The following is a 25,117-nucleotide window of genomic DNA, read 5'->3' as shown; positions in this document are numbered from 1 at the left end:
AAGGAATAGTTTCAAAGTTGAATGGGGAGAGGCTCAAAGGAGTTGGGCTGCACTCAGCAGATAACGCCAAGTGCAGAGCAGTTGCAAATCTATGAGCGTCAACATTGCTCAAACCTTGCATCAAGCGTTTGGTGTTTTTCCTGTTCTGATCAGGAGGGGATCTGTTATTATTTGTTTAACTCTTATCATGACATTCTTACATCCATTTAAATATACAGTACAAGTAAACGACTATGAAAACAAAAGGTAAACACAATTAAAACCAGATGTAAACAAGCTAGAAGTCATTTTAAAAATATAGAAAACAGATATTTATTTATTTACCGTGTCATCAGCAACCATATCATTGTATTACAGTTCTAGCAGAGCAAAGCAAACACACAGATTAAAAAGAAAAAGAAAAAAACCCACAGACTTTGCAAATTTGGTAGTTGGTTAAATGTCCTTTGACCAGTCTCTGGCCCCTTGGAGTGCTTCTGGTGTTGCCGCAAGAAGGTCCTCCCTTGTGCATGTGGCAGGGCTCAGGGTGCATTGCAGCAGGTGGTCAGTGGTTTGCTCTTCTCTACACTCGCATGCCGAGGATTCCACCCTATAGCCCCATTTCTGAAGGTTGGCTCTGCATCTCGTGGTGCCAGAGCGCAATCTGTTCAGCGCCTTCCAAGTCGCCCAGTCTTCTGTGTGCCCAGGGGGGAGTCCCTCATCTGGTATCACCCATGGATTGAGGTGCTGGGTTTGAGCCGGCCACTTTTGGACTCTCGCTTGCTGGGGTGTTCCCGCAGGTGTCTCTGTAGATCTAAGAAAACTATGTCTTGATTTAAGATGTTGACGTGCTGGCTGATACCCAAACAGGGGATGAGCTGGAGATGTCTCTGCCTTGGTCCTTTCACTATTGGCTGCTACTTCCCGGCGGATGTCAGGTGGTGCAATACCAGCTAAGCAGTGTAATTTCTCCAGTGGTGTAGGGCGCAAGCACCCCGTGATATTGCGGCATGTCTCATTAAGAGCCACATCTACTGTTTTAGTTGGTGAGATGTGTTCCACACTGGGCATGCGTACTCAGCAGCAGAGTAGCACAGCGCAAGGGCAGATGTCTTCACTGTGTCTGGTTGTGATCCCCAGGTTGTGCCAGTCAGCTTTCGTATGATGTTGTTTCTAGCGCCCACTTTTTGCTTGATGTTCAGGCAGTGATTCTTGTAGGTCAGGGCACGGTCCAGGGTGACTCCCAGGTATTTGGGTGCGCTGCAATGCTCCAGCGGGATTCCTTCCCAGGTAATCCTCAGGGCTCGGTATGCTTGTCTGTTCTTAAGGTGAAAAACACATCTCTGTTTTAGATGGGTTAGGGATCAGATGGATTAGGGATCAGATGTGCAATGTAGACACGTCTTTACTTAGGCTCTGAGCTTTCCAAAATCAGGAATTTTGTACCTTTTGTCCTGTATGACATTCTTCATGACTTGATTTGCCCTTCTGGTTCAAAAGCCCAAGCAGGAAGTATATAAAGACTATAGAAATTGAAGTTGAATCCAGACAAGACAGAGGTCCTCCTCGTCAGTCGCAAGGCCGAATAATAATAATAATAATAATAATAATAATAATAATAATAATCCTTTATTTATACCCCGCTACCATCTCCCAAAGGACTCGGTGCGGCTTACAATAGGCCAAGACCCAATACAACAATAAAAGACAACAACAATACAGGAGTAAATAAAAATCAAACAGTAAACATTAACAATAAACACGACACAATTAAATCCAATGTCAGGGCTAAATGTAATGGTTAAAATTTTTAAAAAGCTGGGCATGACCAGGTAAAATGGATAGGTATTTGCCGAATAGGTAGGGTATGCGGACATACCTAAATCTCTAGTAAAGTGCATTTGGGACAAAGTGCTTGTAGTTTCCTATTCTGGGAAGGCACACTGAAACAGCCATGTCTTCAAGCTCCTCCTAAAGACTGCCTGATATCCTTGGGGAGTGAGTTCCAGAGTTGAGGGGCCACCACAGAGAAGGCCCTGTCCCTTGCCCCCACCAATTGCGCTTGCGATGCAGGTGGGATCGCGAGCAGGGCCTCCCCGGAAGATCAAAAAGATTGTGTGGGTTTGTACACCGAAATGCGGTCACGCAGGTAGGCGGGTCCCAAACCATTTAGGGCTTTGTAGGTAAGCATCTACACCCTATATTGGGACCGGTAAATGAACGGCAGCCAATGGAGCTCCTTAAACAGAAGGGTTGACCTCTCTGTAAGGAGCACCAGTCTGGCCGCCGCCTGTTGAACCAGTTGGAATTTTGGGCCATTTTCAAGGGCAGCCCCATGTAGAGTGCATTACAGTAGTCTAATCTGGAGGTGACTAAGACATGGACCACTCTGGCCAGATCCGCCTTAATTGTGCGAAGGCTCTCCCAGCCACTGCCGACGCCTGGGCTTCAAGCGTAAGTGATGAGTCGAGGAGGACGCCCAAACTGCAGACCTGTGACTTCAGGAGGAGTGTAACCCCGTCCAACACAGGTTGCCACCCTATATCCCTATCCGGTTTACGATCGACCAAGAGGACCTCTGTCTTGCCAAACAGGGTATAGGGTCACAACCTGTGCTGGATGGGGTCACACTCCCCTTGAAGGCACAGGTTCGCGGAGTCTGTATATTACTGCTATTAATTGTAAAGGTGTGGCCACTAATTTGTCATGGTGCCACCAAATTATAAGGATGTATAAATATAACTGCTACCAATATGTAGAGAGTTGGTAAAAGAAGGCACCTCTTCGTGAGGGCTTATTATATCGATGACACAACCACTAGCTTACAATGTTGCTTTGGTCTTTCTTCAGTATGTAGCAAGACTCGACTTGGAAAAGAATGGTAACATAGGCTTGACTTTAAAAAGAAACTGTAACAAGTTTATTGAAGTACAGAAGCTTGATGGTTTCAAAGTGTCCTTTCTCTTAGAGGTACAGATCTTCAAAGGTTACATTCAAAACAGTTCTTAAATAACTGTTAAAAATGTCTGGTTGCTCCTGACACGATAAATAAATGAAGTAACTTATAATATAATGTTGTTGTTCTTCTTCTTCTTCTTCCTTCTCTCCTCCTCCTCCTCCTTCTGGGAGTGCATGGAGAGAAGGAAAAAGTGCCTGGCCATTTAGCATTTTAAATAGTCAGATGTGTTTATTTCCACCCCTTTCCCTACTGGTTTTCATCTCTCTCTTTTGTTCCTTTCCTGTGAGTGCCAGACATGTAGATGTGAAGGAGTTGAAATGTTCTTGTTTGCTGACTTTGTGCCCTGAATTACTGCCGCTTCCCTTTTCTTCTTTTCAGATGCCACCAGCATTCAGCCGACTTCTGTGGCAGAGTTCAGGGAGATGCTATTCAAGGCCGCTCTTGGATGCTGCAAAGGTAGGGCTGAGCAATCTTCTCTTCCACTTTGTCTTTCTGCCTGGAATAAAAACACCAGCTCCTTCCTGCCCCAACCAACTCTTAAGTGGATTCTATACGTTCCACTTAAACACTTATTTCCTAGCCTGTATGCCTTTCTGTTTGCATGTCACAGAATAGTTCTCTAACGAAGAACCTCTCCTTTATTTGACATGCAAATTAGTTGTAGTGTGATTAAAATATGCGGTTCTATTGGCTGATATGAAGCTATTAAGCTAATCCTGTGTCGTTCTGTTTTAGATGAATTGATGGTGTTTGATAAAATGTTTATTTTCAAATGTAATGTAACTTCAGCAGTTGATGTTCTCGCACCTCAGAATAGGTTCACCTTGCTGAAAACACAGCCAGAAATCTTTATAGTTTATTAAAAAGTAAAAGATGAAAAGTTCTTAAAAGCAAAAATAATGTTCTAAAAGTTCAATACAAAACAACACTTTGAAGCATGATCCAAAAAAGGCACCAGCAAAGCAAAATCCCATGAAAACATAGAATCATAGAATCAAAGAGTTGGAAGAGACCTCATGGGCCATCCAGTCCAACCCCATTCTGCCAAGAAGCAGGAATATTGCATTTAAATCACCCCTGACAGATGGCCATTCAGCCTCTGTTTAAAAAATTCCAAAGAAGGAGCCTCCACCACACTCCGGGGCAGAGAGTTCCACTGCTGAACGGCAATCACAGTCAGGAAGTGTTGGGGTTCAGCCTCCGTGCGAACCAGAACCGGAACCTGATTCTTTAATTGTATTTCCTGATGCAACTGAACAGGCCTCTGAACATGTATCTTTCCCTGATGGTGTTGAAACTGTTGATTATGAGGCCAGTGGCGGGGAAAGAGAAACTGAACTTCCTGATGAGAATGTTTTGGAATTAAGCAGTAATAGCTCTCCAGAGGGACTCACACCTGGGTTTGCTAATGAGGACCGAAGAGAACAGATTTGGAAGAACAGGAGTGAATCGCAGTTTCTACGAAGGTCAAATAGATTATGGGAGAGGAAGGCTTCAAAGTCTGGAGGCGTTTCAAGAAATAGTTTCTTTATTTTAAGGGGCCTCTCCCCGGCTGTCTAGCTAGATCAAGCATCGTTTGAGACTGAGGCAGTACCTTGGCAGATTTCCTGTGTTCCATGGCCTGCATTCCCAGAGGCTTCTAGTTTTCAAGTACAGTTAGTGATAAGCTAACAGGTTCCTGGTTTTTGTATGGTGACTTTTGGAATTTTGCTCAAGTTCAGAGATTTTCCTGAATGCTGTGTTTCTACTGTGGCATTTTGACTTTACATTTACCTTTCTTTTGTAACCATTTTTCATCAATAAAGAGGATTCTTTTTTCCCACAGTCCAGTGTGGTGGATTTAATCTTATGGTCTCGTTTCCTGATCTGGGATGCAACAGGAAGTTCTTCCTCATGTTCAGATGGAATCTCCTCTCTTGTAGTTTGAAGTCATTGTTCCATTGCATCCTAGTCTCCAGGGAAGCAGAAAACAAGCTTGCTCCCTCCTCCCTGTGGCTTCCTCTCACATATTTATACATGGCTATCATATCTCCTCTCAGCCTTCTCTTCTTCAGGCTAAACATGCTCAGCTCCTTAAGCCGCTCCTCATAGGGCTTGTTCTCCAGACCCTTTGATCATTTTAGTCACCCTCCTCTGGACACATTCCAGCTTGCCAATATCTCTCTTGAATTGTGGTGCCCAGAATTGGACACAATATTCCAGGTGTGGTCTAAACAAAGTGGAATAGAGCATGGGGAGCATGACTTCCCTAGATCTAGACACTAGGCTCCTATTGATGCAGGCCAAAATCCCATTGGCTTTTTTTGCTGGCTCGTGTTTAACTTGTTGTCCACGAGGACTCCAAGATCTTTTTCACACTTACTGCTCTCGAGCCAGGAATCGTCCCCCATTCTGTATCTTTGCATTTCATTTTTCCTGCCAAAGTGGAGTATCTTGCATTTGTCACTGTTGAACTTCCTTTTGTGAGTTTTGGCCCATCTCTCTAATCTGTCAAGATCGTTTTGAATCCTGCTCCTGTCCTCTGGAGTCTTGGCTCTCCCTCCCAATTTGGTGTCATCTGCAAACTTGATGATCCTGCCTTCTAGCCCTTCATCTAAGTCGTTAATAAAGATCCTGAACAGGACCGGGCCCAGGACAGAAACCTGTGGCACTCCACTTGTCACTTCTTTCCAAGATGAAGAGGAAGCATTAGTGAGCACTCTCTGTGTTCGTCCACTTAACCAATTTCAGATCCACCTCACCGTAGTTTTGCCTAGCCAACATTGGACTAGTTTGTTTGCCAGAAGGTCATGGGGGACCTTGTCGAAGGCCTTCCTGAAATCCAGACAGGCTACATCCACGGCATTTCCCGCATGTACCCAGCTTGTAACTCTATCAAAAAAAGAGATCAGATTAGTCTGGCATGACTTGTTTTTGATAAATCCATGTTGACTATTAGCGATGACTGCATTTGTTTCTAAGTGTTTGCAGACCACTTCCTTAATAATCTTTTCCAGAATCTTGGCTAGTATCGACGTGAGGCTGACCGGACGGTAGTTGTTAGCTATTCTCACACTTCTTGTTAGCTATTCTCACACTCCTTCGAACTCTAAATTCCAAACGGTCAGCTCGATCTAAGGTTCCCGTTTCGTCAAGGTCAGTCTGTTCGTTAGTGTTTGCCTTCCTGCTCATTATCAGTCTGAGAACTGTCCTCCTTTTCTGAGTCAATTTGCCTCTGCAACTGGCTAGTTTCGGTATCAACAAACTCATTTCTTGCTGTGGGAAACTGAACTTCCACACCCTGTTCCGCATTGACTATAACAGGGACATTTTGAACCAGATTGTGAACCTGAATTGAAATGGCAGGGAAAAGGTTTCAGGAAAGCAGAGACAAAGAGAGATCCTGAGATCTGAAAAGCACGGCTTTTATTACCAGCTGGGGCCCTGGAGTGGACTTGCGTCTCAAAGCAAACCAGAGCACCCGATCAAGGGGCTGACTGCCTTTTATAGGTTTCAGAATCAAGCAAACAAAGAAACATGCTTCTACATACATTGACCTCATTCCTACGTCATCTTAGCATCAAATTCTACCTTCTAACATGCAAAAAGCATGTGTCTGTGTTTCTAAAGAGCAAGCATAGCTTACACTCATCAATCAAGGGGCCCACTTTGACTTGTCAAGAGGCTCCTTACTTAGTACCTAGATGTACCAGCCTGTGGCTCCTAGTATTTATTTATTTATTTATTTCGGTCATTTATACCCCGCCTTTCTCACCCCCTAGGGTGAGAATGTATGGGCTTATCTCTCTCCTGGAATGTCCCCTCCCTCTCGCTGTGCCTGGGACGTAGCTTGCTTGTCCGTTAGGTTGGGTTTCTTATACAGAGAGAGAGAGAGCCTGATTTTTCTATACATTTCAGTAATTGAGAAATACATACAATTGGAGCAAGGGATTTTTCCATCTAAATTGAAACAGGCTGTGGTTCGTCCACTCCTCAAAAAGGATTCCCTTGACTCCACGGTGCTGAACAATTACAGACCGATCTCCAACCTCCATTTTTTGGGTAAGGTGCTGGAGCGGGTGGTCGCCTCCCAGCTCCAGGGCTTTTTGGATGACATCAACTACCTAGATCAGACACAGTCTGGTTTCAGGCCTGGTCATGGCACCGAGACAGCCTTGGTCGCCTTGGTGAATGACCTCCGTAGAGAGCTCGACAGAGGGAGTGTGACCCTGTTGGTTCTCTTGGACATCTCAGCGGCTTTCGATACCATCGATCATGGTATCCTTCTGGGTCATCTCTCTGAGATGGGTCTCGGGGGCACAAGTCTCAATTGTGCTTTTTAACATCTACATGAAAGCGCTGGGAGAGGTCATCCGGAATTTTGGAGTTGGGTGCCATCTCTACGCAGATGACACACAACTCTACTACTCATTTCCACCCAATTCCAAGGAGGCCTCTCGGGTGCTGGACGAGTGCCTGGCCGCTGTGTCTATCTGGAACAAGCTGAAGATCAATCCCGACAAGACAGAGGTCCTCCTGGTAGATCGCAAACCGGATCGGGGTATAGGGTGACAACCTGTGTTGGACGGGGTTACACTCCCCCTGAATTCACAGGTCTGCAGTTTGGGAGTCCTCCTGGACTCATCGCTCACGCTTGAGGCTCAGGCGTCAGCAGTGTCCGGGAGGGCTTTTGCACAATTGAGACTTGTGCACCAGCTGCGACCGTACCTCGCGAAGGCTGATCTGGCCAGGGTGGTCCATGCCTTGGTCACCTCCAGATTGGACTACTGCAATGCGCTCAACATAGGGCTGCCCTTTATGTAACTGGTGACTTCCTAATCTTGCCCACAAAGGACAGGCAACTGTCTTCAATAACTTTTTCTTTACTTTAAATGGAAAATCCCCTTTTTAACTTCTCCCAGGCTGACTGTAATCTAACCCTTACTGATGTGGGCTCCGCTACCGGGTCGAACTGTGTCTTGAACACTGAGTGGACCTACCAGTAAAGGTTTAGATATTCTCCAGCTGGAATTCTTTGGTACTTAGGACTGTTTACCTGGAAATCTTTGGAGACTCTTAAGACTGTTTACCCCCGGAAAGTCTTGGATGCTCTTAAGACTGTTTCCCCCCGGAAAGTCTTAAGGGTTGAAGCTTTTCATAGAATCATAGAATCAAAGAGTTGAAAGAGACCTCCTAGGCCATCCAGTCCAACCCCATTCTGCCAAGAAGCAGGAATATTGCATTCAAATCACCCCTGACAGATGGCCATCCAGCCCCTGTTTAAAAGCTTCCAAAGAAGGAGCCTCCACCACACTCCGGGGCAGAGAGTTCCACTGCTGAATGGCTCTCACAGTCAGGAAGTTCTTACTCATGTTCAGATGGAATCTCCTCTCTTGTAATTTGAAGCCTAGTCTCCAAGGAAGCAGAAAACAAGCTTGTCCCCTCCTCCCTGTGGCTTCCTCTCACATATTTATACATGGCTATCATATCTGCTCTCAGCCTTCTCTTCTTCAGGCTAAACATGCCCAGCTCCTTGAGCCGCTCCTCATAGGGCTTGTTCTCCAGACCCTTGATCATTTTAGTCGCCCTCCTCTGGACACATTCCAGCTTGTCAATATCTCTCTTGAATTGCGGTGCCCAGAATTGGACACAATATTCCAGGTGTGGTCTAACCAAAGCAGAATAGAGTATGGGGAGCATGACTTCCCTAGATCTAGACGCTATGCCCCTATTAATGCAGGCCTGAAAGTCTTAAAGGTTGAAGCTTTTGTACAGGGGAAGCTTGCACACGTCCTGTACATTTGCTTTCCTTGCTGAGACTAACTAAAAATGGCTCCCTTCCCTTCCCAATTGCCCTGAGCAAGGGGCGGAACCAAAACTTAACAATGATGGACAGGAGACTTGCAGTATGACTGCAACCAAAGGAAACCACCTATCTGCAGAGTCCCTGAAACCCAGCAAACATTTAATACAAAGCAAATAAGTTGGAGCTCCTGGTACAGCCGTACCAGCACACTGAGTCTGTAACAATCCTGGAAAAAATGCAAAAAGGGGTGCTATTTCCTACAACTATGGGGCAATTGAAATCAAACTCCCGGGAAATCAAACGGAACAACACCCTTGCATCGTTTGCTATCTTAATCAGCATTGACTTGGACCCCGGACTGACTGATGACGAGAGTAGTGAGTGGCTGTTTATATTTAGCAACATTGTGCAGGGCAACGACATCTATATCATTACCAAGGAGGCCATGAGTGTTTCTCCATGCTTTTCTTCATAAGTGGCGTTCTCATATCCTGCGACATATTCCTTCATTAGCCAGCGCTCCATATATATATCCAGGGCAGGGCAACCTTGGGTCAATATGAATCACTTCCTTGGTCCACCGTGTTCCAGACTAGAAGGACCTAAGAGTGGAAATTATTAAATCCCCAGTATTCTGAAAGCAGGCATCTTCGTTGCAATAAAAAGGAATAATGGGAGCTTTTATAAGTCAGTTAATGGAGTGCTTGAACTTTACCCAAAACCAAAAAGATAGACAAGATGACACAGGAAAGGAAGACACGACAACAGTCTATAAAGTTGTGGCAACTTTATTCAGTGAACCATCTGAAGTGCAGCCTCCCAGGGGCCCCCTTGAGTTGCAGCCAAGACTTAGCAGCTCAGAAGGAAAGCGGTGTAGAGAAGGGGTCTGCAAACACTTAGAAAGGAATGCGGACATCACTAATAGTCAACACGGATTTCATAGAATCATAGAATCAAAGAGTTGGAAGAGACCTCCTGGGCCATCCAGTCCAACCCCATTCTGCCAAGAAGCAGGAATATTGCATTCAAATCACCCCTGACAGATGGCCATCCAGCCCCTGTTTAAAAGCTTCCAAAGAAGGAGCCTCCACCACACTCCGGGGCAGAGAGTTCCACTGCTGAACAGCTCTCACAGTCAGGAAGTTCTTCCTCATGTTCTCTTGTCGTTTGAAGCCATTGTTCCGCGTCCTAGTCTCCAAGGAAGCAGAAAACAAGCTTGCTCCCTCCTCCTCCCTGTGGCTTCCTCTCACATATTGATACATGGCTATCATATCTCCTCTCAGCCTTCTCTTCTTCAGGCTAAACATGCCCAGTTCCCTAAGCCGCTCCTCATAGGGCTTGTTCTCCAGACCCTTGATCATTTTAGTCACCCTCCTCTGGACACATTCCAGCTTGTCAATATCTCTCTTGAATTGTGGTGCCCAGAATTGGACACAATATTCCAGATGTGGTCTAACCAAAGCAGAATAGAGGGGTAGCATTACTTCCTTAGATCTAGACACTATGCTCCTATTGATGCAGGCCAAAATCCCATTGGCTTTTTTTGCCGCCACATCACATTGTTGGCTCATGTTTAACTTGTTGTCCACGAGGACTCCAAGATCTTTTTCACACGTACTGCTCTCGAGCCATGCGTCACCCATTCTGTATCTTTGCATTTCATTTTTTCTGCCAAAGTGGAGTATCTTGCATTTGTCACTGTTGAACTTCATTTTGTTAGTTTTGGCCCATCTCTCTAATCTGTCAAGATCGTTTTGAATCCTGCTCCTGTCCTCTGGACTATTGGCTATCCCTCCCAATTTGGTGTCTTCTGCAAACTTGATGATCCTGTCTTCTTGTCCTTCATCTAAGTCATTAATAAAGATGTTGAACAGGACCGGGCCCAGGACGGAACCCTGTGGCACTCCACTTGTCACTTCTTTCCAAGATGAAGAGGAAGCATTAGTGAGCACTCTCTGTGTGTCATGCCAGACTCATGACTTTTGATAAATAGAGTTACAAGCTGGGTAGATGCAGGGAATGCCGTGGATGGAGCGTATTTGGATTTCAGGAAGGCCTTCCTTCGACAAGGTCCCCCATGACCTTCTGGCAAGGAAACTAGTCCAATGTGGGTTAGGCTGTGCCCGGGCCTGGCAGGGGCACTCCTTACTTGGCGCTCGGCTGCAAGCCCTGCCAGGTCCCAGGCAATTGATCTGAAAAAATGGGCTTGGAGTTGGTACCCACTCCCGCCTGCCTTTCGTATCGATTGCATTTTCGTTCCAGGAGACACCAAGAGGAGTGGTGGTTCTCATAAAACCTTTCCTTGATTTGAGTCTACTGGGGGGAGGCTGGTAGCCATGCAGTGGGTGGCTTTCACAGTTTTCAACCTTATTTCTGACTTGGCCACGGTAGTCCATGCTCTTGTCACATCCCGCCTAGACTACTGCAACGCTCTCTACGTGGGGCTGCCCTTGAAGACGGCCCGGAAATTGCAACTAGTCCAACGCGCGGCAGCCATGATTCTAACAGGAGCGGAGCGCAGGGAGCACACAACCCCCCTGTTGCACCAGCTCCACTGGCTGCCGATTTGCTACCGGGCCCAATTCAAGGTGTTGGTACTGGCCTATAAAGCCCTAAACGGTTCCGGCCCAAGATACCTATCTGACCGCATCTCGGCCTATGAACCCACCCGGACTTTGAGATCTTCCGGGGAGGCCTTGCTCTCGATCCCGCCGGCCTCTCAAGCACGGCTGGCGGGGACGAGGGACAGGGCCTTCTCGGTGGTGGCTCCTCGGCTGTGGAACACCCTTCCTGTAGACGTTAGGCTGGCACCATCGCTCATGACATTCCGTAGAAAGCTCAAGACCTGGATGTTTGTGCAGGCGTTTGAGTAATTCAGTGCAAGTGTGGTAATGTGAACTTAGGAACGGAACAATGACGACGAATTTGGATCACGTTTGGATGATGAGGCGATCGGGGGGATGGGATTTGTGATAATTGTGTATTGTTGATTGCTTATTGGTTATTAATGGAACTGTGTAGTTTAACTGTTTTATATATTGATTACTGCTGTTTTTATTGTCTTTGCTGTTTGGAAACCGCTGTGAGTCGCCCTCGGGCTTGAGTTACAGCGGTATACAAGAATAGTAAATAAATAAATAAATAAATAAATAAATAAGTAAATTTCTCTCACATTTAGCAGAAACTTCCCATTGCACATCGGGCAATGCTAACTAGCTTGTAGTTTTTCAACATGTGTAGGTTCAAGACATTCTGTGATTATTCTGCATGTTTCATTCAATGCTATGTTTACTTGCTTTGCATGGGTGATTCTCCCCAAAGCTTCCTCTTCATCTTGGAAAGAAGTGACGAGTGGAGTGCCAGAAGCAGGGTTCCCTCCTGGGCCCGGTCCTAGGGTAGAAAATTGTAAATAAATAAAATAAAATAAAATAAATAAATAAATAATGACTTCAGTGAAGGGTGAGAAGGCCTTATCCCTGGATAAGAATCAGGGGAACTGGGACTCAAAAAGATCTCGTTGTAGGCGTCTACTACAGACGTCCAAGCCAGGAGGAAGAACTTGATGAAGTCTTCTGCCAACAGTTGACCAAACAGACACAGAGAAGAGATGTAGTAGTCATGGGCGATTTCAACTATCCCGATATTTGCTGGAAAACAAACTCGGCCAAGAGTACAAGGTCCAACAAATTCCTCGCTTGCCTTGCTGACAATTTCATGGTCCAGAAGGTAGAAGAGGCAACAAGGGCATTGGCTACTCTTGATCTCATCCTAACAAATGCGGAGGACCTGATTGATGCGGTTGAAGTGGTCGGATCCTTAGGGGCAAGTGACCATGTGCTCCTGCAATTTGAAGTACAAAGAAAGGCTGAAACTAAGACAAGTCAAACCCGCATTTTGGACTTTAGGAGAGCTGATTTCCGAAAAATGAAGGAAACACTGAGCAGCATTCAGTGGACACAGATACTAAAAGACAAGGGAGTTACAGATGGATGGGAATTTCTCAAGAGTGAAATACTCAAGGCGCAATTGCAAACCGTGCCAACAAAGAGAAAAAATAGGACAAGTGCAAAGAAGTCAGAATGGATGTCCAAAGAACTGTGCTAAGACACAAAAGAGACATACACAAGAAGTGGAAAAAGGGAGAAATCACCAAAGAAGAATTCAAACAAATAGCCAACACCTTTGGTTAGACCACACCTGGAATATTGTGTCCAATTCTGGGCACCACAATTGAAGAGAGATATTGACAAGCTGGAATGTGTCCAGAGGAGGGTGACTAAAATGATCAAAGGTCTGGAGAACAAGCCTTATGAGGAGCGGCTTAAAGAGCTGGGCATGTTTAGCCTGAAGAAGAGAAGGCTAAGAGGAAATATGATAGCCATGTATAAATATGTGAGAGGAAGCCACAGGGAGGAGGGAGCAGGCTTGTTTTCTGCTTCCTTGGAGACTAGGACGCAATGGAACAATGGCTTCAAACTACAAGAGAGGAGATTCCATCTGAACATGAGGAAGAACTTCCTGACTGTGAGAGCCGTTCAGCAGTGGAACTCTCTGCCCTGGAGTGTGGTGGAGGCTCCTTCTTTGGAAGCTTTTAAACAGAGGCTGGATGGCCATCTGTCAGGGGTGATTTGAATGCAATATCCCTGCTTCTTGGCAGAATGGGGTTGGACTGGATGGCCCAGGAGGTCTCTTCCAACTCTTTGATTCTATGATTCTAAGAACTTCCTGACTGTGAAAGCCGTTCAGCAGTGGAACTCTCTCTGCTCCGGAGTGTGGTGGAGGCTCCTTTGGAGGCTTTTAAACAGAGACTGGATGGCCATCTGTCAGGGGTGATTTGAATGTGATTTTCCTGCTTCTTGGCAGAATGGGTTGGACTGGATGATGGCCCACCAGGTCTCTTACAACTCTAGGATTCTATGAAGGCAAAAACCTTTTTCTCCTCTGGGCCAATTGGGGTTCAATGGGGGAAATGCCTTCTTGTCTCCAGAATTGGGGTAGGTTGGGGTGGGGTTGTGAGTCGTTCAAGACAGAAGCCACAAACAATACTAAACGTACGCTGCCTTTGTATGAAATGCAAACATGGCCATTATGTGGTTTGTGATCTCCGATTGAATATTCTCGGCGTTTTTGATTATTTTCCTTTGTAAGTGCTTCGCGTGCTGTAACCTCCGAGCTCCCATTCTTCAAAGCAGAAGCAATGATGTTTTCTGCAAAGAATTGCTGTGAATTAATGTTCTCTCAGGTACTTGTAGGCATTTCTTCGGGTCTGTGTAAGTGCTTTTACATTGTTGTTACGACGCTTGCCAAATTGCTCTCGGTGTTCTGGCATAATAGAGATGTTAAGCATTTTGTTTAGAGTCTAGCTGGAAAAGTGACATCCTAAACGCAGCCCTCCCTTCGGATGTGGAAGCAGAAGACCTTGGGGTTGGGAAAGAAAGAAAGCGATGTGATTATCGGTTCATCGGGCTGCATGTCGGGTTGGGGAGCCGTTTGCACAACCCACTTGGGTTATAAACCTATTCAAAGGGCTGGCACCTACTTTGGGGAGCGCCTATCATTCCCGGGCTGCTCTTCTCCATAGAGGAATCCTGGCAGTTTGCAGCCTGTGGATTGGACTTAGTCCTTCTTGGATGTAGCGTACCTGGATTTCAGGAAGGCCTTCTTTGACAAGGTCCCCCATGACCTTCTGGCAAGGAAACTAGTCCAATGTGGGCGAGGCAAAACTACGGTGAGGTGGATCTGTAATTGGTTAAGTGGACAAACACAGAGAGTGCTCACTAATGCTTCCTCTTCATCTTGGAAAGAAGTGACGAGTGGAGTGCCGCAGGGTTCCGTCCTGGGCCCGGTCCTGTTCAACATCTTTATTAATGACTTAGATGAAGGGCTAGAAGGCAGGATCATCAAGTTTGCAGACGACACCAAATTGGGAGGGAGAGCCAATAGTCCAGAGGACAGGAGCAGGATTCAAAACGATCTTGACAGATTAGAGAGATGGGCCAAAACTAACAAAATGAAGTTCAACAGTGACAAATGCAAGATACTCCACTTTGGCAGAAAAAACGAAATGCAAAGATACAGAATGGGGGACGCCTGGCTCGAGAGCAGTACGTGTGAAAAAGATCTTGGAGTCCTCGTGGATAACAAGTTAAACATGAGCCAACAATGTGATGTGGCGGCAAAAAAAGCCAATGGGATTTTGGCCTGCATCAAGAGGAGCCTAGTGTCTAGATCTAAGGAAGTCATGCTACCCCTCTATTCTGCTTTGGTTAGACCACATCTGGAATATTGTGTCCAATTCTGGGCACCACAATTGAAGAGAGATATTGACAAGCTGGAATGTGTCCAGAGGAGGGCGACTAAAATGATCAAGGATCTGGAGAACAAGCCCTATGAGGAGCGGCTTAGGGAACTGGGCATGTTTAGCCTGAAGAAGAGAAGGCTGAGAGGAGATATGATAGCCATGTATAAATATGTGAGAGGAAGCCACAGGGAGGAGGGAGCAAGCTTGTTTTCTGCTTCCTTGGAGACTAGGACGCGGAACAATGGCTTCAAACTACAAGAGAGGAGATTCCATCTGAACATTAGGAAGCACTTCCTGACTGTGAGAGCCGTTCAGCAGTGGAACTCTCTGCCCCGGAGTGTGGTGGAGGCTCCTTCTTTGGAAGCTTTTAAGCAGAGGCTGGATGGCCATCTGTCAGGGGTGATTTGAATGCAATATTCCTGCATCTTGGCAGAATGGGGTTGGACTGGATGGCCCAGGAGGTCTCTTCCAACTCTTTGATTCTATGATTCTATGATTCTTTGTTGTCAGGCAAGGAAATCTGCAAGAATTTATTTATTTATTTATTTCGGTTGCTTCTACTCCGCCCTTCTCACCCCGAAGGGCAAGGCACAATTTGATGCCCGCATCACATAACAGTTGTAAAACAAAATACATCAATTCACAGTTAAACAACAACTCCTGCATTGCAACCATAAAACCAATAAAATCAATAAAAACCCAATACAAACCCAATTCCTCCTCAAAAACGGTCAGCGTTCGCTATCTCATAGTTCCAATTTCAATTCCACATTGTCCGTCCTGTCAGTCTTACTCGTCTGATTGTCTTATCTAGTTGTCAGTTTGTCCAAAGGCCTGGTCTCACAACCACTTCTTTACCTTCCTCCTGAAGGAGAGGAAGGATGATGATGCCCTATTTCCCCCCGGAAGTGAGTTCCACAGGTGAGGGGCCACCACTGAGAAGGCCCTGCTCCTCGTCCCCACCAGCCTCACTTGTGACAGTGATGGGGTCGAGAGCAGGGCCTCCCCAGATGATCTCAAACTCCGGGGTGGGACGTAGAGGGAGATACGTTCGGACAGATACACTCGACCGGAACCGTACAGGGTATTGTAGGTCAAAACCAGCACCTTGAATTGTGCTCAGAACGGGATCAGCAGCCAGTGGAGCTGACATAACAGAGGGGTGGTATGCTCCCTGTATGACGTTCCGATGAGCAATCTGGCTGCCGCTCGCTGGACCAGTTGAAGTTTTCGAACAGTCTTCAAGGGCAAGCCCACGTAGAGTGTGTTGCAGTAGTCTATTCGGGATGTAACAAGAGCATGGACCACTGTGGCCAGATCAGACTTCCCAAGGTATGGGTGCAACTGGTACACAAGTTTTAATTGTGCAAAAGCTCTCCTGGCCACTGCCGAGACCTGGGGTTCCAGGCTCAGCAATGAGTCCAGGATCACTCCCAAGCTGGAAGGCATCTAGATGAGTTGTCCCCATAATTCAGTTTTAAATGTTTATTGCAATTTTTACATTGTTTTAATGGCATTGAAAAGCTGCCTATGTTGTAAAGCCGCCTGTCATTAGCTCCAGCTTCTGCCAACCTAGCAGTTCGAAAACGTGCAAATGTGAGTAGATCCAATAGGTACCCCTTCTGCAGGAAAGTAACGATGCCTCACCAGTGGGCCCTTAGAAGTGGTTTAACCAGCTTTAAACCATGTTTGGACAATGCAGACGTCTTCAGCGTCTTCAGTGCAAGGGCTTAATGGGATGAAGGCCCGGTGTGACTCCTAGGATCATAGAATCCTAGAGTTGGAAGAGACCTCCTGGGCCATCCAGTCCAACCCCATTCTGCCAAGAAGCAGGAATATTGCATTCAAAGCACCCCCGACAGATGGCCATCCAGCCTCTGTTTCAAAGCTTCCAAAGAAGGAGCCTCCACCACACTCCCGGGCAGAGAGTTCCACTGCTGAACGGCTCTCACAGTCAGGAAGTTCTTCCTCATGTTCAGATGGAATCTCCTCTCTTGTAGTTTGAAGCCATTGTTCCATTGCGTCCTAGTCTCCAAGGAAGCAGAAAACAAGCGTGCTCCCTCCTCCCTGTGGCTTCCTCTCACATATTTATACATGGCTATCATATCTCCTCTCATCCTTCTCTTCTTCAGGCTAAACATGCCCAGCTCCTTAAACCGCTCCTCATAGGGCTTGTTCTCCAGACCCTTGATCATTTGAGTCGCCCTCCTCTGGACACATTCCAGCTTGTCAATATCTCTCTTGAATTGTGGTGCCCAGAATTGGACACAATATTCCAGGTGTGGTCTAACCAAAGCGGAATAGAGCATGGGAAGCATGACTTCCCTGGACCTAGACACTAGGCTCCTCTTGATGCAGGCCAAAATCCCATTGGCTTTTTTTCCCGCCACATCACATTGTTGGCTCATGTTTAACTTGTTGTCCACGAGGACTCCAAGATCTTTTTCACACGTACTGCTCTCGAGCCAGCCATCGTCACCCATTCTGTATCTTTGCATTTCATTTTTTCTGCCTAAGTGGAGTATCTTGCTTTTGTCCCTGTTGAACTTCATTTTGTTAGTTTTGGCCATTCATCTCTCTAATCTGTCCAGATCGTTTTGAATCCTGCTCCTGTCCTCTGGAGTCTTGGCTCTCCCTCCCAATTTGGTGTCGTCTGCAAACTTGATGATCCTGCCTTCTAGCCCTTCATCCAAGTCATTAATAAAGATGTTGAACAGGACCGGGCCCAGGACGGAACCCTCCAGATGGCACTCCACTTGTCACTTCTTTCCAGGATGAAGAGGAAGCCTTGGGGAGAATCACCCTCTTGGTTCGTCCATTTAACCAATTTAACCGTAGTTTTGCCTCACCCACATTGGACTAGTTTCCTTGCCAGAAGGTCATGGGGGACCTTGTCAAAGAAGGCCTTACTGAAATCCAGGTACGCTACATCCACGGCATTCCCCGCATCTACCCAGCTTGTAACTCTATCGAAAAAAGAGATCAGATGAGTTTGGCATGACTTGTTTTTGATCAATCCATGTTGACTATTAGCAATGACCGCATTTGGGTCCTGAAGCAAATGGGAGTAACTGAACAAACCACAAATGTGTGGCTTTGTTTGTAGTGACATCTGAAACACTACAGGAGGTTTGAATACTGCTTAGCTGTTCTTCCGACGGGAGAGCAGATCAGACGGTGCGGGGCGGGCAGGCTTGCCTCTTGTTCCCATTAAGCCAGGACTCTCAAGCACTTTCCTGCGCATTGTTCCACCTGAATGCGCCCATTAAATAGTATTTCCCACATGCAAAACAACTTCCTCTTAGGAGGAAATCTGTGGAGAGACCCGCAGGTGATAATCACACACCTGTTAAGTGTGCTTTGTTTGAAGCACCCATGAGATCTATAAGCCACCTTCACGTTTGAGTACAACAAAATCAAAGCAGCACAATTAAAAGCAAGCGTACAAGGAAAAGCTTGACAATGCAAACAAGTTTTTTCTCATCACCTGAAGAGCACATGTTCGCTAAGAGACAAACCTGCTTTCCTTCCAAAGACCAGAAGGCAAGAGGTGCTCATGGCTGGATAACTGGAATGCACTAGACAGAAAAATGGGTTGGAGCTGATACCCACTCCCGCCTGCCTTTCGTATCGATTGCATTTTCGTTCCAGGAGGAGCTTTTCCGTTTCGGGCCCAAAATTTGTTCCATTCTCACCTCTGAGGATGCTTGCCATAGATGCAGGCGATACGTCAGGAGAAATGCCTCTAGAACATGGCCATATAGCTCGATAAAACCCACAAGAACTGAGTGATTCCAGCCATGAAAGCCTTCGACAATACTTTGTTGATTGAGGACAGGAGCAGGATTCAAAACGATCTTGACAGATTAGAGAGATGAATGGCCAAAACTAACAAAATGAAGTTCAACAGGGACAAATGCAAGATACTCCACTTTGGCAGGAAAAGCGAAATGCAAAGATACAGAATGGGGGATGCCTGGCTCGAGAGCAGTACGTGTGAAAAAGATCTTGGAGTCCTCGTGGACAACAAGTTAAACATGAGCCAACAATGTGATGTGGCGGCAAAAAAAGCCAATGGGATTTTGGCCTGCATCAAGAGGAGCCTAGTGTCTAGATCTAGGGAAGTCATGCTCCCCATGCTCTATTCCGCTTTGGTTAGACCACACCTAGAATATTGTGTCCAATTCTGGGCACCACAATTCAAGAGAGATATTGACAAGCTGGAATCTGTCCAGAGGAGGGCGACTAAAATGATCAAGGGTCTGGAAAACAATCCCTATGAGGAGTGGCTTAAAGAGCTGGGCATGTTTAGCCTGAAGAAGAGAAGGCTGAGAGGAGACATGATAGCCATGTATAAATATGTGAGAGGAAGCCACAGGGAGGAGGAGGGAGCAAGCTTCGTTTCTGCTTCCTTGGAGACTAGCACGCGTAACAATGGCTTCAAACTACAAGAGAGGAGATTCCACCTGAACATGAGGAAGAACTTCCTGACTGTGAGAGCCGTTCAGCAGTGGAACTCTCTGCCCCGGAGTGTGGTGGAGGCTCCTTCTTTGGAGGCTTTGAAACAGAGGCTGGATGGCCATCTGTCGGGGGTGCTTTGAATGTAATTTTCCTGCTTCTTGGCAGAATGGGGTTGGACTGGATGGCCCACGAGGTCTCTTCCAACTCTTTGATTCTACCCCACTGTTCTCCCCCCAAAGCAGGACTCAGGGCGACCTCACATAAGCATCATGTGATGCTGTCAATATATAAACAATAAGGGTTACAATTAAAACAGTAAAAAACATTAAAACACATTGTACAGATACATTACCCAGTTAATTAAACAATAAATCAAGATGCCAGTTAAAACCAAGACAAGTCGGGTAAATCCAATGTCGCATATGTCCTAACTTTGCTTCCAATTGTCGCTAGATGAACGCCTGGTCCCAAAGCAAAGTCTTCAATTCTCTTCTAAAGGAGAGGAGGGAGGTGGCCATCCTGTTGTCCTTGGGGGGGGGGGGGGAATTCCACAGAGGGGGGCCACTACCGAGAAGGCCCTGTCCCTCTTCCCCATCAACCACGTTTGTGAGAGTGGTGGGATTGAGAGCAGGGCCTCCTTTGATGGTCTTAATCTTCGTAATAATCAACAGTATAAGGTTTTCTTTAACACACACACATACTTGAACTAGGTACAACTTACAACACCCTCCAGAGTTGGACGCGACTAGACTTATTGTCAAGAGGAAATCGTTACCTTTACTAAACCACTGAAACTCATTTTCAAACCTATAGAGTTTTGTACTTCCTCAACCCAGGTCTCATTATTATTATTATTATTATTATTATTACATTTGGCCCGGCCATTGGTTTTTAAATCCTTGTGTGTTATTGATTATACGTGATTTATATATTAATTCTTTTTGTTTATTGTTTTCTTGTTTTTATTGATGGGCTTGGCCTCATGTAAGCCGTTCCGAGTACCTTGGGGAGATGGTGGTGGGGTATAAATAAAGAATTATTATTATTATTAGCTATCCCCTGCCAGGCGTTGCTGTGGCCCAGTCAGGTGATCTGGAAAATAAAGTAATGAGAAAGTGTTGGTTTCTAATATATGCAATTCCTTTCTGCTTGTGAGTAAACAGTATTTCTTGTTGTTTCTTTGTCAGTGTTGATGTGGAGATTGCCTGGTTTGCCTACTCTGGAATATGTAACATATCATAGTCCTTCTTTAAGGGTCTCTTTCAAATCTATGATACTATATCTGTGTGTATGTGAGAGAGAGAATCATATCTATCTATCTATCTATCTATCTATCTATCTATATATTGATGACTGGATGGCTCTCTGTCAGGAGGGCTTTGATTACGTTTTCTTGCCCCGGTGAAGAGAGTTGGACTGGATGGCCTTAAGTATTTTCTGTTGGTCATGGGGGTTCTGTTTGGGAAGTTTGCCCCATTTCTGTCGTTTGTGGGTTTCAGAATGCTCTTTGATTGTAGTGAACTATAAATCCCAGTAACTACAAATCCCAAATGTCAAGGTCTATTTCCTCCAAACTCCATCTGTGTTCATATTTGGGCATATGGAATTTTTGTGTCAAGTTTGGTCCAGATCCATCATTGTTTGAGCCCACAGTGCTCTCTGCATGTAGGTGAACTACAACTCCCAAACTCAAGGTCAATGCCCACCAAACCCTTCCAGTGTGTTCTGTTAGTCATGGAAGTCCTGTATGCCATGTTTGGTTGAATTCCATCATTGGTGGAGTTCAGAACGCTCTTTGATTGTAAGTGAACTATAAATCCCAGCAACGACAATTCCCAAATGACAAAATCAATTTTTTTGAGTGGAGGACATAAATTGTTCTGTTAGGTGTCTTGTGTCCAAATTTGGTGTCAATTCCCCCAGTGGTTTTTGAGTTCTGATGGTAGCACAAACTAACATTACATTTTTATTTATATAGATGATGATGATTATTATTATTATTATTATTATTATTATTGAGAGTAACATTAAGCAAAGCTAAATGGAGTCTTTTAGTAATCTGTTTCCTTGTGCCACGTGTAACGCTCAAAAGTCATGGTCTTCTGTGTTCTTCCCTGCGCAGAACCTCCAAGGATGGTCCCAGATAGACAAAAGGACATGTTGGCATGGACATGCTGGTGGAGGACTACATTCAGATCCAAAGCAAGGGGTAAGTAGTCTTGACATTTCTTTACATTCCTGCAAAAGGACCTGCAGAGGAAGATGGAAGCGTTCAGGCTTGCTGTGTGGGGATCTGGACGGGGGAATTGCCTCTTTGCCAACTGAGAGAGTACGCTGGCAATGCTGCCCTAGCAAAGTAAAAACCACGCTGGCACGGAGAAAGGGGCGGAGAAAGGGGCAGGGCAAGAGGCGGAGTCTCATGACGTCAGGGACGTGCTGTCAAGGTTTGGTCCCGCAGGAGCCTAGTTTGCGGCGGGTCTAACAATACCTGCCCAGGGTTTCACTTTAGCCAACTAATCATTTTCTCCCAACCAGTCTTCCTTGCCTGTTATAAAATAGGGGGAACTATTTGGGGGGAAATATTTAATCCCACCAGCTGACAGCAAGATATATAAAAGGATGTAGCGTGACGTTTGGGAAATAAAATACTCCCCAAAAATAAAAGAAATAGAAAACTGGCAATTTCTTCCTGGCCGAAAAATCCTTTTTGAAAGCGCACTGGCACCCACCCACTTAGAAGCGCTGATAAGCCCTTGGCTTACTTGGGGTAGCTTGTGAAAGAGTGTGATGGTTTTAGCCCTCAGGCTTGTGTTTCTGAGGTTCCCTTTTAAAGATAGTTCTTTAAAACATACGCTGCCACCATTAAGTGCTTGATTTCTGCTTAAAGCTGCTTTTAAACCTTTAAGCACAGAAGCACACTTGAGTCAGATGTGATGAACAGTAAACAAGAAAGTTTATTTACAAGAACAGGAACAATGCAGGTACTAAGCTTCGCTGTTACAGAGATTTGTCTTGAAAGTGTGTGGTTACGGAATCAGTTCTGACTTAGTTGCACAAGAAACACTCCTTTCACCCTCCAAACTGCTCTGGCCCAGCATACCTGTCTGAACGTATATCCTTCTGTGTCCCACCTCGGAGTTGAAGATCTTCTGGGGAGGCCCTGCTCTCGGCCCCACCTTTATCTCAAGCGAGACTGGTGGGGACAGGGCCTTCTTGGTGGTGGCCCTTCGCCTGTGGAATACACTCCCCAGGGAAATTAGGTCATCAACATCCTTCCTCTCTTTCAGAAGGAAGTTAAAAACCTGGATATGGGACCAGGCCTTTGGGTAAGCTGGCAGATGGATAAAAGACAATGATGACCAGAATAGGAAAGGACAATTACAAAGCTGGATGGATTATGGATTTATGAATTGGTGAACGTTGACCACAAGATGATTTCATTGCTGCTATTATATGAATTTGATTGTTTTAACTAGTTATAACTGTTGTCGTTATATTGTATTTTGTATATTGTATTAAGTGAACTGTTGGGCATCGAATTGTGCCTTTTTTAAGCCGCCCTGAGTCCCCCCAGGGGGTTGAGAAGGGCAGGGTAGAAGCGCTCGAAATAATAAATAAATAATAAATAAAAATCTTGACAGTATTCAAATTTGGGTGTATTTCTGTGCCAAATTTGGTCCAGTAAACGAAAATACATCCAGCATATCAGATATTTACATTACAATTCATAATAGTAGCAAAATTACAGCTATGAATTAGCAACTAAAACAATGTTATGGTTGGGGGTCACCACAACGTGAGGAATTATAATCAGGGATTGCGGCATTAGGAAGGTTGAGAAACACTGGTGTAGCTCTTTCTGTGCTGCTTAATTTCCTGTCTGATGACTGGAGGTTACACAATGGCAAAAAAGCCTGGAAATGACTGTCCTCCATGTCTCTGTCTTGTTTATCTGGAGGCAGGTGCCCAGAGTGTAGCTTTGGGCGAATTCTCAACGAAATGCAAAACGCGCCTTATTTATTTATTTATTTATTATTCAAACTTCTATGCCGCCACTCTCCTGGAGCTCGGAGCGGCTTACAAGAACAGGCTAAAATCGAACACAATTTAAAAACAATTTAAAACCATTTAAAAACAGCAATATCAAAAATCAAAGACCTGCCGAAACAGGTATGTCTTACACACCCTGCAGAAAGCTGATAAGTCCCACAAGGCACGGCCTTCAGGTGGCAGAGTATTCCAGAGTGATGGTGCCACTGCTGTGAAGGCTCTGCATCTGGTTGCTGTTAGACGCAAGGTCTTGACGCTGGGAATTTTCAACAGATCTTGGTCCTCAGAACGGAGGGATCTCTGGGGTTGGGAGGGGATGAGGCGGTCCCTCAGGTACATCAGCCCCAGACCATGCAAGGCCTTCAAGGTGAGTACCATCCCTTTGAAAGTGATCCGGTGCTCAATTGGTAACCAATGCAGCTGCAGTCAGATTGGGGTGATGTGGCATCTCATCAGAATTCCCGCAAGAAGCCGAGCAGCTGCATTTTGTACCAACTTGAGCTTCCGGATCACCGACAGAGGAAGGCCAATGTAGAGGGCGTTACAGTAGTCCAGTCTTGAGATGACCGTGGCCTGGATCACCGTAGCCAGGTCGTCCCTGGACAGGGAGGGGGCCAGCCGTCTAGCCTGCCGCAGGTGAAAGAAGGCGGTTCTGCTCACGGCGGAGAGAGACCTGGGCCTCCATCGTCAGCAGAGGGTCCAAAAGGACTCCCAGACTCTTGACCAACGATGACGGGCGTAGCGCCTCGCCATCCAGGGTAGGCAGCTGGATGTCCCCACTGCCCGGTTGACCCAGCCATAGGATCTCCGTCTTTGCTGGATTCACCCTCAACCTGCTGGCACGCAGCCATCCAGTCACGGCCTCGAGGCATTGATGAAAATTATTGGGTACAGAGTCTGGTCGGTCTTCCGTCTTCAGCACCAGCTGAGTGTCATCCGCGTACTGATAACACTCCAGCCCAAAACCTCGAACTAGCTGAGCAAGTGGTCGCATATAGATGTTAAACAACAGAGGGGAGAGAATGGCCCCCTGAGGAGGAACCCCACAAGAAAGAGAGAGGGGACCTCTCAGAGACCAGGCCTCCCCTCTCCACTCACTGTCCATGGTTGTGAAGGAAGGAGGACAGCCACTTCAAAGCTCTCCCCCTGACTCACTCCAGCAACAGCAAGGCGGTGGGTCAAAAGATGGTGGTCGACTGTGTCCAATGCTGCTGTGAGATCCAATAACACAAGCAGCGCTGACCCGCGCTGGTCAAGCTGGCATTGAAGGTGATCAGTGATGGAGACCAGCACAGTCTCTGTCCCATGCCCCGCACGGAAGCCGGACTGGAAGGGATCTCGTCCGGATGTGTCGTCTAGGAATTGCTGCAACTGCCGCAACTAAGAATTGCCGCAACTTCAGCCCTCTTGTATTCAGTCTTGTCCACAAATTGCACCTGCCTCTGGTTTATTCCTTTCTAGAAAGCCATCTTGGTGTATTTCATTAGAAATACTCGTAGTTTGCTAGAATACCAAGGGGTCGCCACCGGTCCAAATCTAATTTTGCTGGTCACAGAACAGCTGTTAAGCAGCACCGAATATC

The 25,117-nt window shown here is 46.0% G+C and overlaps 1 protein-coding gene across 1 annotated transcript in view; it reads left to right on the top strand.

Moving 5' to 3' along the window:
* The window catches only part of ABCB7 (ATP binding cassette subfamily B member 7), a 130,465-nt gene that overhangs the window by 20,097 nt on the left and 85,251 nt on the right, over window positions 1–25,117 (top strand). The window contains exons 2-3 of the mRNA XM_067471682.1: window positions 3,317–3,394; window positions 21,608–21,694. Coding sequence (XP_067327783.1) covers window positions 3,317–3,394; window positions 21,608–21,694 — 165 coding nt within the window. The remainder of the gene's footprint in view (window positions 1–3,316; window positions 3,395–21,607; window positions 21,695–25,117) is intronic.

The sequence above is a fragment of the Anolis sagrei genome, chromosome 10 (assembly GCF_037176765.1).
Source record: "Anolis sagrei isolate rAnoSag1 chromosome 10, rAnoSag1.mat, whole genome shotgun sequence".
Taxonomy (NCBI): Eukaryota; Metazoa; Chordata; class Lepidosauria; order Squamata; family Dactyloidae; genus Anolis; species Anolis sagrei.
The sequence above is the reverse complement of the archived record's forward strand: the minus strand, read 5'-3'. Positions and strand labels throughout refer to the sequence as shown.